This window comes from Passer montanus, unplaced genomic scaffold, assembly GCF_014805655.1.
Source record: "Passer montanus isolate IOZ18808 unplaced genomic scaffold, ASM1480565v1 scaffold47, whole genome shotgun sequence".
Classification (NCBI taxonomy): domain Eukaryota; kingdom Metazoa; phylum Chordata; class Aves; order Passeriformes; family Passeridae; genus Passer; species Passer montanus.
In genome coordinates, this window is record NW_024369596.1 from 1,801,354 (window position 1) to 1,817,838 (window position 16,485).

General features: G+C 54.1%; 2 protein-coding genes across 3 annotated transcripts; one reads left to right on the forward strand and one right to left on the reverse strand.

The window, feature by feature from the left end:
• Positions 1–366: 366 nt before the first annotated feature.
• CUNH11orf53 (chromosome unknown C11orf53 homolog) lies at positions 367–8,593 on the reverse strand. Its single transcript, XM_039721762.1, has 5 exons — positions 8,484–8,593; positions 6,414–6,523; positions 2,763–2,805; positions 1,826–2,124; positions 367–765 (listed from the first exon to the last, which is right to left on the reverse strand). The coding sequence occupies exons 1-5, from the start codon at positions 8,491–8,493 to the stop codon at positions 367–369; spliced, it is 861 nt and encodes a 286-aa protein (XP_039577696.1). The 5' UTR covers positions 8,494–8,593.
• Positions 8,594–9,990: 1,397 nt separating this feature from the next.
• Positions 9,991–16,485, forward strand: LOC120508433 (histone H4 transcription factor). 2 transcript variants are annotated; one of them, XM_039722024.1, is made up of 9 exons: positions 9,991–10,180; positions 11,446–11,672; positions 12,881–12,992; positions 13,431–13,583; positions 14,039–14,116; positions 14,206–14,326; positions 14,409–14,547; positions 14,646–14,770; positions 15,329–16,485. In XM_039722024.1, the coding sequence occupies exons 1-9, from the start codon at positions 10,030–10,032 to the stop codon at positions 15,846–15,848; spliced, it is 1,626 nt and encodes a 541-aa protein (XP_039577958.1). In that variant the 5' UTR covers positions 9,991–10,029; the 3' UTR covers positions 15,849–16,485. The 2 variants fall into 2 exon arrangements, with proteins under 2 accessions (XP_039577958.1, XP_039577959.1); XM_039722025.1 differs by lacking the exon at positions 14,039–14,116.

Consider the following 16,485-nt stretch of genomic DNA (forward strand, 5'->3'; position numbering starts at 1 on the left):
CGTTTGGTGCCCTGCAGGGGTGGCGAGGCTTCCTCGGGCACAAGTCAGCAGGCAGGGCAGTGCCCACACCCTACAGAGCCCCCAAACCATATAGGCTAGAAAAGCTCTCTGAGCAGGGATTCTTGTTGGTAGGAGAAACCTGCAGAGCACAGAGGTTTTTCAGGCTGAATATTTTACTTGTGGGGCTGGGAGAAATTCCTTTCTCGAGGCACTGGAAGGCACCACCCTGACCTAAATGTGGTGTGTCCAGTGACTGTGTTTCCAACCAGAGCACAAAACATCACGCTTGAAGGAGCAGTTTTAGGAAGGAGCACAAAATTTGCTTTATAATGGTCTGGTTTTCTTTCCTCCAGCTCTTCTCTCTCCTCAGTAAGTTCTCCTGCCTTCATAAGTCCCCCAGAGGGCACTTCCATCCTCTTTGGGCCAGGCAGAGTGCTCGGGAAGGTGTGGTGGCTCCGAGGGTGGCTCGGGGCACAGGTGGCTCATCCTGGAGGGCTCGCTGGCCACGGCCACGAATGGGGACAAGCTGTAGGGCGAGGTGGCCGCGTAGCTGGGGGAGTAGTGGGCATCTTCAAGGGGGTGCAGAGGGTAGGGCTGGGCTCCAGGGAGGGCTGGGGTCCAACCTGAGCCTCGGAACGGGGAAGCAGCTCCGGATTCGGGCAGGGAGAGGCAGCTGGAGGTGGCAGGGAGCGGCTGCAGAGGCTCTGAGCAGGCACTGTCAGGCTGGCCGAGGCTCTCGGGTGAGGGCTGCTCCCAGGGCTCTCTCTGCAGGGAAACAGGGAGAGAAGGCAAAGAAAACACTTAGGAACAAAAGCCTGTCCTGGAGGTAATGGAGTATCCATCCCTGGGAATGCCCAAAGGGTTTCTGTGGCTCTGGAGCAGTGTTTGGTGTTTGAACTGTGGAACCTCCATCCTGGCAGCAATGTTTGGTGTTTGAGCTGTGAAAGGGAACCTCCATCCTGTCAGCAATGTTTGGTGTTTGAAAGGGAACCTCCATCCTGGCAGCAATATTTGGGGTTTGAGCTGTGACAGGGAACCTCCATCCTGGCAGCGGGTTTGGTGTTTGAAAGGGAGCCTCCATCCTGGCAGCAATATTTGGTGTTTGAGCTGTGACAGGGAACCTCCAGCCTGGCAGCGTGTTTGGTGTTTGAAAGGGAACCTCCATCCTGTCAGCAGTGTTTGGTGTTTGAACTATGGAGCCTCCATCCTGGCAGCGTGTTTGGTGTTTGAAAGGGAGCCTCCATCCTGGCAGCAATATTTGGTGTTTGAGCTGTGACAGGGAACCTCCATCCTGGCAGCGTGTTTGGTGTTTGAAAGGGAACCTCCATCCTGGCAGCGTGTTTGGTGTTTGAAAGGGAGCCTCCATCCTGGCAGCAGGGCCTGGAGCAGGGTCCCAGTAGGACTGACCAGATCCTACAGGATCCAGGAGCTCTGTGGTGGGGCTGTGAGTGGAGCTGGGACAGGGAGCCTGGAGTCACTACAGGTTGTTTCTGGAAACTCAGGGAGGGAGAATTTCATAAATCATGGAGTCACAGAGTTATCCTGAGTTGGAAGGGACCCACCAGGATCATCAGACCCTGCTCCTGGCCCTGCACAGGCCACCCCAGCAATCCCAGCCTGTGCCTGGGAGCAGTGTCCCGTTCAGAGAGAATGGGATGTCTCCAGGGATGTCTCCAACAGGACCAGGGGACAATTAGATGGAAACAAAGAGAAAAACCCTCCCCGCAGAGCCCTGCCACACCCTTCCCCCACGAGTCCCCCTGACCGAACCCCACATTTAAAGGGGGTGACCCTGCCCTGGGGGACAGGACCAGGGGGCACTCACGAGCAGGAAGTGCCCCGTGTCGTTGGGGAAGGATGGCAGGAGAGGGGGCACGGCCGGAGCGCTGAAGAAGGAGCTGGTGGCAGCTGGGACGGGAGGAGCGCGGTGATCCCCGAACTGCTCGCTGAGATAGGGCTCCAGGAGGGCTGGGTAGCCCTGGGGGGCAGAGGGGTCGCAGGGGAAGGGTTTGGAGCCCAGAGGGGAGGGGAAGGCATCGCTGACAAACTGCTTGGTGCTGTGGAAATCCAGCTCGGCCGGGAAGGATCTGCGGACGCCGTAGTAACCAGCCGTGCTGGGTGAGCCTGGGGACAGAAAAAAGGGTGGGGACGTGTAAAGAAAATTCTAGCAGCTGCCACAGAATGATGGACACCCCTGTGGGTGCAAAGCAGAGCTCTCTTCTCTCCAGCATCACGCAGGAGATCACCCTGCCTTGACACAGGTGTGTGAGCCCAGAGGTGCTTTTGGTTCCACTCCGTCTGCAGCAAACCAAAAGCGTTGGGGAAGCTTTAAACAGGAGGGCAGGGAGATGGAGGTCAGCTCAGCCAGGCTGTGCTTCCTCCTCGCTCTGCTCCAGCCCCTGGGGAGGAGGTTCCAGCCTCACTCTGCTTTCTCTGCCCGAGAGCCAAGGGATAAAACAGGTCAGCTCCTGGTTTTGTGCTTTCTCTCTCCAGCTCCGGGGAAAATGGGAAAACACAGCAGGAAAAGGAGGGATTCTGTATGGCTCCTCTGCTAAAGGAGGTGGGAGCTGCTTTCATTACTCTCTTTGAGGATTTTATACAAATTATTGTTGTTCTTTTTTGGATTCTTTTAATTACTTTCCCCCTGGGCTCCCTCTGAGGGGTGGCCCTGCTTGTTTCACATCCTCTGGAAGAGGACAGCAGGGCTGTGCCAGCCCTCCCACCTGCATGGAAGATGTTCAGCAGTGCAGGGAAAACCTCACCTGGCATTTGGCCAAAGGGTGGCTGTGCTGCGCTGGTGCTGCCCTGCAAAAGAGAAAGAGATGTTTGAAAGAATGACTTTTCAAAGCAAGGCAGCTCTCTGAGTGCAATTCACACGCATTGTTTGAGCCTGGGTGCTGTGAAGGGTTTAACTCCACGAGTTCCTCACAGGAATTAACAGATGTAGGCTAAGCAGAGATTGTGAAGGTCTGGTGCAGAGCTGCTAAGAGGAGGAATATCAAGACAACTGGCTTCTTCCTCCTGTCCCACAGGGTCCCTCAAAGCAGGCAGAATGTTGAGGAGTCCTTTGGCTGTTGGCACAAACCAGGCAAGGTGACATTTGAGCCCCTGAGAGGCCAAAATGGGCAGATTCCAGCCCTTGCTCCAGCTCAGCTGTGCTGGGTCTGGCTCCTTTACCTGCCCCTTCCTGGCAGCACAAACAGATTGGGTGGAAAGAGAGTTCCTAAATCCTCTTTGGGTCCGACAGCAGTGGTTATGACAATAATAATTATATTATTAATCAGCATCCTCTCCTCTTGGTCCCCAGGTAAAGGAGAATTACCCCTGGAGTGACCCTGGTGCTCCCAGGGCCTGATTCCTTACCAAGGCATCTGCTCCTCTGGAATCCCACTGAGCTCTGGCTTGGGGAGCTCCAGGCCCCCAGAGCAGGAGTGGAGAGCCCCCAGCTGCACTGCTGTCACTCTGCTGTCACTCTGCTGTCCCTGGCCATGCTGGTGGCACGCTCTGTCCAGTTTGCATAGTGCAAACAGGAGGTTCCTGCCATAGCAGGCAACCAAATTTAGAGGTTTAGATTTGAATTAAATTTGCCAGCTCTGAGGACTTCCTTCTGCTGCGAGGGAAGGTCTGCAGCTGCTCCCTGCTCCACCATGGAAATGAGATCCGAGCCTGCACAGGCCACACGGGCTGCAGAGGTGGCAGGAGGTGACAGGAGGTGGCAGGAAGGAGCCCCTGGGCTTGTGGACAGAGGAGTGTCCTTGTCACACAGGCGGGGCTTGCACCTGTCCCCAGCTGAAGCCATCACATGCAAATCCAGGTCACTTTTAGAGGAAAAAGCCAGGCTGGGAGGGTCAGGCAGCACAGATGGACAGGGGGCTGCAGGGATGGCAGCTGGGATGCTCTGCCCAGCTCCCTGGCACAGCTGGCAGCCTCCAGCAGGGATCATTTCCAGTTAGCAGAGCATTTACTCTTTGATCCAGCCTGTTCAACAGCCAGGAACTGCCTGGCTGTGTGTACACACCTGTGGGGGAGAGTCCCAGAGAGGCCAGGAGCTGCCAGGGCTTTACCTGCCTGAATTCAGTGCAGGAGCCTCTGCTGCAGCCCATCCCTGGCCTCACCAGAGCAGAGCCCTGCATTTCATTCCCCTCCTTGCTCCTTATCAGCCTTAATTGAGACCCATTAGTTCATTTCCTCCCTGCAGTGCTTCCTTTCCCTGCCATGGGGATGGGGAGCCTGGATCTCCTGCAGCTCTGCTCAGCCTCCCTGGGGCCCAGAGCGTGTCCAGCTGTTGATAAGCTGGGCTCAGCCTGCCCTGCCCATGGCCAGGCACAGATCCTGCCTGGGACTGCTCCAGAGAGCTCTGCTGCTTCACTGCTTCTTAACTCACCTAAAAATCTGCCTAAATTTAAGGATCCAGCTCCAAATAATGACCTGGCCCTGCCCTCTGGCAATGTTTTGGCTTCAGGGCATCCCCTCTCTGGGCCCAGTCTGTGGTGGAGCAGCTGAAGGAATACCAATCCTCCATAAAAGCAAAGCTGAGCCTGGGCAGGGCAGTGCTGGCTGTGAGTCCCTGCTCTGGGAGTGCTGCTGGGCACCCAGCAATGAATCCTCTTTAAACCACAGCACTGCACTGCTTCACCTGTGCAGGCACCCCCCTCCACACCTCAGAGAAGACAGGAATCCAGAGGACACCTGCAGGTTCACACCTGTGCAAAGGAAAGCCAGAGCCTCCTAAAGCTCAGCCCTGAGCCCTGCAGTTGGTGCAGAGCCCTGATTTTGGGTGGGTTTCCTCACAGCACACCCTGATTTCCATCACTCCATGTGTGCAGGGCCTGGCTGCCAGGAAATTGTCAAAATGTCATCCCAAAGCTGTGCTCTGCTGAGCCCTGACCTCCCCAGCTCAGCACAGCCTCCTCCAGAGGCCTCGCACCAACAACAGCTGAGGGCTGCTTCATTTCTGGAGCAAAGATCACCCTCAAACACAAGATGCAGCCAAATGACCCTGCATCACCAACAGCCAGAGGGGTGTTCAGTCATCTGCCCCTGGCCTTGATTCTGGGTTGTTTTCTGAGTTATATTCTGCCAGACAAACAGAGCTGCACTTCCAGCTGCTCTTTTCATGATGTGTCCGAGCAAATACGGATGTTTGCCCTGCACAATCACTTTTTGTCTCTCGCAGGGAATGAGCAGCAGGGCTGGCTTTGCATCAGGCAGACGCACACAACTGCTGGGCTCTGCAGCACAGAGCCAAGGGCAATAAAGCAGGGAGCATTTTACACTCCCAGGGCGTTTCCACTGTGCCTGTTGAAGCTGCCGCCTCCACAGAGGCAGCAGGACAATGGTGACAGCACCAACAGGAGCTGTTTTCTCAGCTGCTTCCCAAGAACTCTTCCTAAATATCACTCCCCAGTGACTATTTTCCATGGCCCAGGGGGTTCTGCCTGCCTGCAGCAGCTGGAGCCTGTGGGGAGGGATGTGTGGCTGGATTTTGCTGTGTTTGGTGATGCCCAATCCTGTTTTTTTGGTTTTTTTGTCCTGATTGTTTTGTTGCAGAGTTAATAGGCCTGAAAGTCACAGAAAATAAGTCACTGTGAGGCCTCTCTAGTATAAAAAATAGCCAGAAGTGAATGTTTTTTTGGGGAAAAAAGCATCAGAACTCCCAATTTCTCCCTCTCCTTGTAGGACACATCTCCAGCTCTCCTCCTCTGCCAGTGTCCCAGAGCTCCCAGCCAGCTGGAGGTGAGGAGCTGCTGCCCAGCAAAGGTGAGTGCCAGGAGCAGCCAGGGAAGGGCTCCTCGTGCCACTGGATGCCACCACATCCTGCCATCACAATATTGTGTCCCCTTCTGGGGACAGCCTCTTTCTGGCTGGCAATTGAGGAATAAAAACCACTGTAGTGCAGCAGGACTTGTGTTTCCTGTTGCCATAGAAGCACTTTAGGAGGAAATCATCTCTTCCAAGCTGATGCTTGGCCTCTCTCCAGCCCATCACATCCCTGCAGCTCCCCTGGCGCCCTGAGAGGAGCTGGAAGGAGCTCAGCATTCGGGGAAGAACAGATATTTTCAGGGCACTGACTTGTCCAAGTGTAGCTGGTGGAAAAGGAACTTGACTCAGGAAGGTGTCACAAATAGGATGTGAAAGGAAAAGGGAATTTAACATCACTGCCATGCTTGAAAAGTGGGGGAAAAAAGGGCTTTGAGGCATTTAAGGTTGATTGATATGAAAATCAAGGAGCCATCAGTGATGTTTTGGGACATTATATTAATTATTTAATATTGGCAGTGCCCCAAACTGTCTTTGAAGTAGAGGGTGGGGTGAGGGACTTGATGGGTTAAAAAAGGGGGTGGGGGACGGGACGGGACGGGACGGGACGGGATGGGACGGGACGGGACGGGACGGGACGGGACGGGACTCACGCTGAAGCGGGAGCCGCTGCTCTGCCGGGATCGCTTTTCAGCCAGGAGATCCTTGACCGTGTGCTTCACTCGCACTCCTTGGTACACCCGCTTGCCGAAATCTGCAGGGACTGAGGGAGTGCAGAGCTCAGGGAAAGCACAGAGCGGCAAATTCATCACCTCTGTGCATCGGGTTGGGAGGGAGAAACACAAATCTGCAATTCTTAGATTTAGGAATACAGAAATATTTGTAATCTAGACATATATATATTTCTAGCTATAGAAATTATTATGTATATGAAATATATTCCCACATATAGAGAGAAAATATAGAAAATACATTTTAAATATAAATATATATGCTATTAATATTAATAAAATATTATGTGTTGATATTAATAGCATATTGTGTTCAATATATTAAATATATTAAAATTGTGTTAAATATATTAACTGTATTAAAATATATGAAATATATAGGAACATATAAATATTTAAATATATTATTTCACTGACATTTCAGCACAGGGGTCGTGGTGCTGCTGCCTCCAGCACTGCTCTGATCCAGGGAATGCCCTGGATGGATGATGGATGGATGGATGGATGGATGGATGGATGGATGATGGATGGATGATGGATGGATGGATGGGTGATGGATGGAGTGGCTCCTGTGAGCCTCCAAAGGAGAAAGCAGCTGCCTGCCCAGCCTGTTTTGTGTCCACAGCAAGCCCAGGCAGCTGCTGGGGCTCTGTTTTATCCAGGTTGTTGGGAAGGGTCCCTGCTGGGGCACGTGCAGCATCTGGCTCTGGTTTTTAGCCCTGGAGCAGCTGTGGGTGGCTTTGCCACGAGGCATTGGAGTGAATGTTGGGATGTGCACGCTGTGCACAGAGGCGGTGGCACAGGTGAGAGCTGAGGGACAATGCAGGGACAGCTCTTTTATCCTGCTGAACCCAGCTCGCACCTGCGGAGCCAGGGAGGAGTCTCCATGTTGAATTATCCCGGAAAAAACCCCCCTGCCTTTGAAGCTAATCCCTTGGAAAACACAGAGGCACGCTCTGCTGAGGGAGAGCAAACTGCCAGGGCACAGCTGAGCTGTTTGATCTCCAGCACTGAGCATTTGGCTCCTCTGCCCCTCAGGATGTGTCCCTTGGCTCCGTTCCCGGTGGCATTGTGGCCCCAGGTGCACACACACACACCAGGGGAGGTGAGAGGGTTTAAACACCTTGGCCATGCCCCAGATGGGTTTTTTTTATTATTATTTTTGGGTTCATAGCAGCTGCAAATTTGGGCAAGTGGAATTTTATTTTGAGTGCTGACCAGAGAGCTTCAGCCAAGGCCAGGCACAAAGCAAACACAAAGCAAGGGACAGGTTCCCAAAAATGAGGTGAAGATGAGAGCACCAAGGGGAAAAAAAAAAAAAAGAAAAAGCAACACAAGTGGCCAGAAATGGACATCAGCTCCCACAGGTGGAGGGATTCCAGCAGGTCTGGTGCTCTGCAGGTTTCCTGACGCCTTTGCTGTGCCCTGAAGGCATTAGAAAAGCTCCTCCACCCCCCTCTGCTGCTCTGGCTGTTGAGGTGGCTTCACTCACATCCCCAGTTATTCCTCTGCCCAAATTGTTTTAATCCAGCAACACTCAGCCCTCTAACCCAGGCTGAAGGTGTCACACAACTGAACCTGTTGCTGCCGGTGGATTATCCAGAGGCTGGGCTGTCAAAACTTCAGATAACTCTGCCACTGGCAGAAGATTTTCTTCCCACTGGGGAAGAAAATGCTAATTCAGGCCCAAGTTTCTATCATTTCCAAGCAAATTGAATCCAATTTCACATCACTTTGATCTAACTGCCTTTAGAGAAAAAAAAAAATAAAGCATTGCACTGTGAAGGAATATAAATACAGTCTGGAGAAGGCAGAATATTAATTGACACTATTAAATTCTTGGCACATTTAAGATGTCACATGTCTATTCTAGAGAAAATTTTGTGGATTTTTTTTTTTCAAAAGGAGCCCAAGGACAGCACAGTTTGTTCCTTCCCTGAAATTGCCATGAAGATGCCTCAGCTTGTGAAGCTCTGAGCTGCTGGGACTCACCTGCTTCCATTGTTGGTGCTGCTGACCCGTCCCAGCTCCCAGATCCTGCAGGGATTTGGGGAAGATCTGTCCCTCATCAGCTTCCCAGAGCAGAGTGAAGCCTGTGCTCATAATTCCCTGGGAAAGTTCCAGCTGAGCCTGGCGGAAATGGCTTTTCTAGAATTTAGGGATGTCTCCAGCACCAAACCTCGTTTGGGATTTGCTTAAATGCAAATCCCTGGATCTGTGTTTCACTCCGCTTTGCATGGTCAGTGTGGGTCCTTCCCCGGGAGCCTCCTGCCTCTCTGAGCTGACATTTCATGGCTGAAAATGGAAAAAAAGGGGAAAGGAAAAGGGGAAAGGGAGCTGCTTTTTTTGGCCCTTCCATTCTTCCCCAGCCCTTCCTGCTGTGGGGGGTTTGCCTGGCGGGCGACAGAAGGTTCAGGAAGCACCAGGTGGGCAGGGCCAGGTGGAAGGTGGCACAAAAAGGAGCAGGTTTTGCTCTGCCAGCAGCGGGCTGCGTTTGCCAGCTGCCCCCTGGCACCTCCTGGGCTGCACATTGCTGTGAGGACACTCAGGTTAAACCCCCACCGTGGGGTGCAGGTGTTTCCTGTGCTGCCTGCAGAAGGAATTCCACTGAAAACAGGGGGAGGACAAAAGCTCAGCCAGGCTGCTTTGAGATGGAAACCTCTCTGCTGGTGTTTTGTTCTGAAAAATCACCACACCCACGTTTTCTGGGGAGTTTGGTGGAGCTGGGCACAGCTGGGGCTGTGGTGGGGTTTGCAGAAGCTCTTGTGGTCGGCACGACACGCTCTGGGCACGTTCTGCAGAGCCCCTTCCAAAAAGGGGCTTGAAACCTTTAAAACCCTTTTAAAAGGGGTTTAAAACCTTAAAAAACCCTTTTAAAAGGGGTTTGAAACCTTTAAAACCCTTTTAAAAAGGAGTTTTAAGCCTTTAAAACCCTTTTCTAAAAGGGGTTTGAACCCTTTTAAAAAGGGGTTTGAAGCCTTTCAAACCCTTTTAAAAAGGCATTTACCTGTGCCAAAGCAAACTTTGGGAATTGTGCCTGTGCTTTGTGTAGCAAAGAGCCTGGAGCAGCAGATGGGGCAGTCGGGGTGTGTTTAATTCCATCCCAGGAAGGAGCAGGGAGGATTTGATGCATTATCATTATTATTATTATTAATATTGATTTGTTGTAAAGAGCTGCAGAACTGATGGGGTTTGTTTCAGTGTTGGCCTGAATCAACCCAGGGGTGGGTTTCCAGTGCGAGGACTCTTGTTTAAGCACGGAATTGTTCCGGAAGCACCAAAAACTAACTTGGAACGGTTTGGTTTGGAAGGAACCTTAACACTCATCCCGTTCCACCGGACACCTTCCACTCCCCCAGGCTGCTCCAATCCCCGCCCAACACCTTGGACACTTCCAGGGCTGGGCAGGCAGAGGTTCTTGGCAGTGCGGAGCGCTCCGTCTGGCGGGCCCGGCCTTTCTCGAGCCTCGGCCGGGATCCGGCGCTGCCATCACCCCCGGCCCCGGGCGGTGCCGGGAGCCCCGCCGGTGCCGGGAGCCATGCCGCCCGGCCGCGCGGCCGTGGTGCTGCGGTGCGAGTGGCAGCGGTGCTCGTTCGCGGCCGCGGGGATGGAGGAGTTCTGCGGGCATGCGGCGCAGCACCTGCAGCAGCCCCTGCCCGGCCAGCAGCGCGGCGACGCGGACCCGCTGGGTGAGGGCACGGCCGTGCGGCGTTCCGCGCCGCTGCTTCCCGCCGGGGCCTCTCTCCCGCCGCGCGCAGGCAGGGCGTCCCTGCTCTGCGATTGGCGGGCGGGCGGGCGGCGGCCGCTGTGATTGGCGGGCGGGCGCGCGCGGTGCGTCGCTGCTCCGGTGCCCCCCGCGGGGCAGCTGTGGTGGGTGAGGGCACGGCCGTGCGGGGCTGTGCGGGAGGGCCGCGCGGCGCTCCGGGGAGCAGCGAAACAAGGAAACACCCTGGAGTGGTGTCGCGGGGTGCTCGGCGGGGACAGGGGAGCGTGCCCGGGCCTGGGCAGGGGCTGCGCGTCCCTGGGGGTGGCGCAGGAGCTCCCGGAGGTGGCTCTGAGTGCCCTGGGGACAAGGTGGGCATTGGGCACAGCTGGCACGGATGGCCCGGGGGTGCCCGGCCTCAGTGATCTGCGGGTTCGTGCCCAGAGAGCGCTGCTGGCCCTGGCAGGGCTGGGCCGGGGGGGCACGGCGGGGTTTGGGCTGCAGCTGGGTGGGCTTGGGGAGACCTGGGCTGCGCTTCCGAGGGGAGCTCAGAGGGGCTGGCTGTCAGTCTGTCCGTGTCCAGAGCAGCTCTCTGTCTGTCTGTCTGTGCTCCAGAGCAGCTGTCTGTCTGTCTGTGCTCCAGAGCAGCTGTCTGTCTGTCCGTGTTCAGAGCAGCTCTCTGTCTGTCTGTCAGTGTCCAGAGCAGCTCTCTGTCTGTCTGTCCATGTCCAGAGGAGCTCTCTGTCTGTCTGTCAGTGTCCAGAGCAGCTCTCTGTCTGTCTGTCAGTCTGTCTGTCCGTGTCCAGAGCAACTGTCAGTCTGTCTGTCCGTGTCCAGAGCAGCTCTCTGTCTGTCTGTCCATGTCCAGCTCTCCGTGTGTCTGTCCGTGTCCAGCTGTCTGTCTGTCAGTGTTCAGAGCAGCTGTCTGTCAGTCTGTGTGTCCGTGCCCAGCTGTCAGTCTGTCTGTCCGTGTCCAGAGCAGCTCTCTGTCAGTGTCCAGAGCAGCTGTCAGTCTGTCTGTCCGTGTCCAGAGCAGCTCTCTGTCAGTGTCCAGAGCAGCTGTCAGTCTGTCTGTCCCAGAGCAGCTCTCTGTCCGTGCACAGAGCAGCTGTCAGTCAGTCTGTCTGTCCCAGAGCAGCTCTCTGTCAGTGTCCAGAGCAGCTGTCAGTCTGTCTGTCCGTGTCCAGAGCAGCTCTCTGTCAGTGCCCAGAGCAGCCGGCAGTCTGTCAGTCCGTCTGTCTGTCTGTGCAGAGGAGTACACGTGCCTGTGGCAGGGCTGCGGGTTCTGCTGCCCGGAGAGCCCGGCCGAGCTGCTGCGCCACGTGCTGTTCCACTGCTACCACACCAAGCTGAAGCAGTGGGGGCTGCGGGCGCTGCAGGGCCAGCCCCAGCTCAGCCCCTGCCAGCTGGGCTGCCACAGCAGGAACATCATCCCCGACATCCAGGAGGGCTTCCTGTGCCTCTGGGAGTACTGCGAGGTGAGAGCCGCCTGCCGGGGGGGACGGGGCTGGCCCGGGGTCTCAAAGGCTCATTGATTATTTAAAACATTATATTATATCGTGTCATATTGTATAATATTACATCATATTGTATCATATGATATCATATTATATCATATCTATATTATATTATGCTATATTATGTTATGTTACATTATATTATATTGCATTTTGTTACATTATATTATATTGCATTATGTTTTATTACATTTTATTACATTATATTACATTACATTGCATTACATTACATTACATTACATTACATTATATTATATCATATTACATTACATTATGTTATATTGCATTATATTGCATTATATTACATTACATTACATTATATTATATTACATTACGTTATATTGCATTATATTGCATTATATTATATTGCATTGTATTGTATTACATTATATTGTATTACATTATATTATTATATTGCATTATATTGCATTGCATTATATTGTATTGCATTATATTGCATTATATTATATTACATTGTATTATATTACATTATATTATATTACAGTATATTATATTATATTGCATTATGTTATATTATATTATATTGCATTATATTGCATTACATTGCATTACATTATATTATATTACATTACATTACATTTTATTACATTATATTACATTACATTATATTATATTATATTATACTGCATTATATTGCATTACATTCTATTATATTACATTCTATTGCATTACATTATATTGTATTACATTATATTACATTATATTATATTACATTATTTTACATTATATTATATTATACTAAACTATGGAATACAGAAGTTATACTTACAGAATGCTAAAAAGATAATAATGAAAAACTCGTGACTCTCTCCAGAGTCCAGCACAGCTTGACCCCAATTGGCCAATAAGTAAAAACAATTCCCATGAAACCAATAAACAATCCCCTGTGGGTAAACAAACTCCACCCACATTCCAAAACAGCAAAATGCAGAGAAGCAAATGAGTTAATTGTTGTTTTCCTTTTCTTCTGAGGCTTCTCAGCTCCCCAGGAGATAAATCCTGGGCAAAGGGATTTTTCCAGAGAATGTGACTGTGACGAGCAGGGGCTCACTGGGAAGGGGGAGCTGCTGGCTCTGTCTGGAGCTGTGTGGGAGCCTCTCAGCTCGTCCTGGTGTCTCTCACCCTGCCCCGTGTGTCCTTCCCCTCAGAGGTCCTTTGACAACCCCGAGTGGTTCTACCGGCACGTGGAGGATCACAGCTTCTGCTCCGAGTACAAGGCAGCAGGCAAGGAGAACCACGTGCTGCTCTGCGGCTGGAAAGGTTTGTGGGGCCTTGCAGGGCTTCTCCTGAGAGCTTTGGGCTGGGTGGCAAACATGGGAACAGGTCTCAGAGAGCCCCTTGGCCTTCAAAAACAGCTTTTCAAATTCCATGGTTTTGACAGTGAAATATTCCTGCAGAAGTTCCCTCAGTTGAGTGCTCAGACAGAACTTCCTATTTATGTGTAATCAGTACCTTGGAGAAAAGGTTGATTTAGTTTGATTTTGATTTTTTTCCTTAATTTCTCCCATGTTTGTGCAATTGCCCTAACTGCTTGGCAGAACCAGTACCACCCTGGTGATGTTACAATATCACCGTGCCAATATCCCCCTGCTCTCTGGGCATTTTGGAGCCTTGCTGGCCCAAACAGGACGAGGAAGCTGCTGTTCAGTGAGGCTGTGTCCCTGGGGAGGTCTCTCAGCTGTGCTGTTCCCTCCCCAGACTGCAACTGCAGCTTCAAGGGCCGCTGCAAGCTGCGGGAGCACCTGCGCAGCCACACGCAGGAGAAGGTGGTGGCCTGTCCCACCTGCGGGGGGATGTTTGCCAACAACACCAAGTTCTTCGACCACATCCGCCGCCAGACTGCCCTGGAGGGTAAGGCCTGGGGCAGGGAGGGGCTGGGCACTGCTGGGCACTGCTGGGCACTGCTGGGCTGGCATGTTTGGGTGGCTGGAGGTGCCCCGTGAGCCAGGCTTGGAACAGCCTGGCGTGTCTGCTGAGTGATGGCAGCCTGGGATTGAGCCTCACCTTGTCAGCCAGCCATGTCCTGAGCAGGGGTAGGGACTCTCCCACCTCCCTGGGCAGCCCCTTCCAGCATCTGACCATCCTTTCCATGAAGGAATTCCTCCTGAAGTCCCACCTGAACCTCCCCCGGCCCAGCTTGAGGCCGTGTCCCCTGGGAATTGTCTCCTGGCAGAGGCAGGCTGGAGGCTGTTCCTCCTGTGGGAACCCAGGGCTGCCCACCAGCGTTTCCATCCCCCTGGAGCACCTCTCCTCACTGCTCTCTGTGCTGTTCTCCCTGCCCTGGTGTCTCCTGTGCCCCTGTGCAGAGCAGAGGTTTCAGTGCTCCCACTGCTCCAAGAGGTTTGCCACCGAGCGGCTGCTCCGCGACCACATGAGGAACCATGGTGAGTGAGTGAGTGCAGGGCCCTGCTGCCAGCTCAGCCCCCTGCTCTGCCCTGCTCTGGGGTGACGTTTCTCCCCGTTTTTGTCCCAGTGAACCACTACAAGTGCCCCCTGTGTGACATGACCTGCCCGCTGCCCTCCTCGCTGCGCAACCACATCCGCTTCCGGCACAGCGAGGAGCGCCCCTTCAAGTGTGACTACTGTGACTACAGGTGAGGGCCCTGTCCCCACCCCTCCCAGAGGCCTCTGTGTGTGTGTGTGCTGCAGCTCTGTTCCCTCACGTTGTTTTTCCAGCTGCAAGAACCTCATTGACCTGCGGAAGCACCTGGACACGCACAGCAAGGAGCCGGCGTACCGCTGCGAGTTCGAGGCCTGCAGCTTCTCTGCCCGCTCCCTCTGCTCCATCAAACTGCACTACAGGAAGGTCCACGAGGTGGGAACTGGCATTGCCCCATATCATTCTTCCCAGAGAAGTTTCTGTCTCCTTCCCTGCACGTGCGGGGTGCTGATGTTGCTCTCGGTGTCCCTCAGGGCGACTCCGAGCCCCGGTACAAGTGCCACGTGTGTGACAAGTGCTTCACACGGGGGAACAACCTCACTGTCCACCTCAGGAAGAAGCACCAGTTCAAATGGCCCTCGGGACATCCTCGCTTCAGGTACTGCTCACCTTGAGCTCCTCAGTGCCTCCTCTCCAGTGCACCCTGAGCTGTGCTGGCAGTGATTTCTGTAAATGTGTTCAGGACCCTTTTCCCAGTGGCTGGGAGGCACTGGGCAGTGAGTGTTCAGTGGGATCTGAGCAGTGCTGGCTGGCAGCTCCAGGGCAGTGGTGCCATCACTCTGGTGGGACACTTCTGAGCTTGGCAGGGAGCAGGTCCAGGTGTTCCCCTCTAGAGAGAGAAATCTTGGGACAGAATCCTCTGCTGCACACCCTGTAGGAAATCCAGAGGGTTTCCAGAGCCTGAAAGCTGGGAGGGGAAGAGGGTGGACTTGAAATTCTCCCAGTGCAACAGAATGGTGGAAGGAGATGGGCTGGGGAGGATTGAGCCTGGCACAGAGCTCAGAATCTGCCACACGGGTGTGCCTTTGGGAGTAGGGCTGAAACACCATCTGTGCAGCACAGGGGGTGGAAGCTCGGCTGTTGTGCCCTTTCCCTGGCTGCTGCCCATCTCCTGGGAGGGGGAGTGTGCCTGGCTGACCCCTCTGTCTGTGCCCAGGTACAGGGAGCACGAGGATGGCTACATGAGGCTGCAGCTGGTGCGCTACGAGAGCGTGGAGCTCACAGAGCAGCTGCTCAAGGACAGGGAGAGGCGTGGGGAGGCTCTGGATGGCTCCAGCGAGTGCGTGGTGCTGCCTGAGGGCGAGGGCAACCTGCAGGGCATCCTTCTGGAGCCTGCAGCAAACCCTGCCCCAGCAGAGAGCAGCACATCAGAGCTGCCTGCGCCCCCAGCCCTGTGCTCTGCTCCCAGCTCTGAGCCAGCACGGCCCAGCCCCATCCCAGGAGCTTCCTCATCCTCCTCCTCCTCCTCAGAGCAAGGAGACAGCAGCACCAGCAGCCCCATCATCCGTGTGGTGAGCAGGACCAACGAGCAGGGCCAGAGCGAGACTGTCTATTATGTGCTGGCCAGCACAGCCTCAGAGCAGCAGGCCACAGCAGCCCCGGGCCTGGAGCTGGAGGAGAACGTCATGGACAGGCTGCAGAAAACAGCTGAGGAGCTGGGCATCCAGATCGTGTGAGGGGCTGCCCCTCTGCTGCAGGAGAGCCTCAGCCTCGTGGGGATGTGCTGCTGGAGGAGTGCTTGGGGACAGGGCTGGGGCTGTCCTCAGCCCAGCCTGGCTGGCTGCTGGTTCTGTCGGCGTGGGGAGAGGGGAGGGACACATCCCCCAGGTGTGTCTGAGCTGCAAGGAGCTGTCTGCCTCCTCCTTGTGGGGATTGGGGCCTGTCAAGCTTCTCCCACCCTTCTGGGAGGTTTGGCCTAGGCCTGGCAGGGTGGGGTGGTCAGCAGCTGTGCCCTTCTGTTCCCCAGGCAGGGTGGTGTGTGGAGCACACTCTGGTGCTGAAGCCTCTTCCCTGGGAGCACGTGTGGCCCTTGGCAGGCCTGTCCTGCCCATCCATGCCTTTTCCAGGGGGTTTCATGCCTTCATCAGCACTTCCTGCACACATTTCCTGTCTCACCTGCTGCTGCTGGTGGTGTTTGGCTCCCTGATCCTATAACCAGCCCTGCTCTCTGGGAGGCCAGTGCAGCACTGGGACATTGGGAGCTTCTTGCTGCTTTTGGCATGCCCTGGGTGTCCTCCCCACATTGGGGTTTGGGCTCCTGCTTGGGCAAAGTGTTCTTTGGCGAGACAAATAAACATCAGGCTGCCAGGCCCA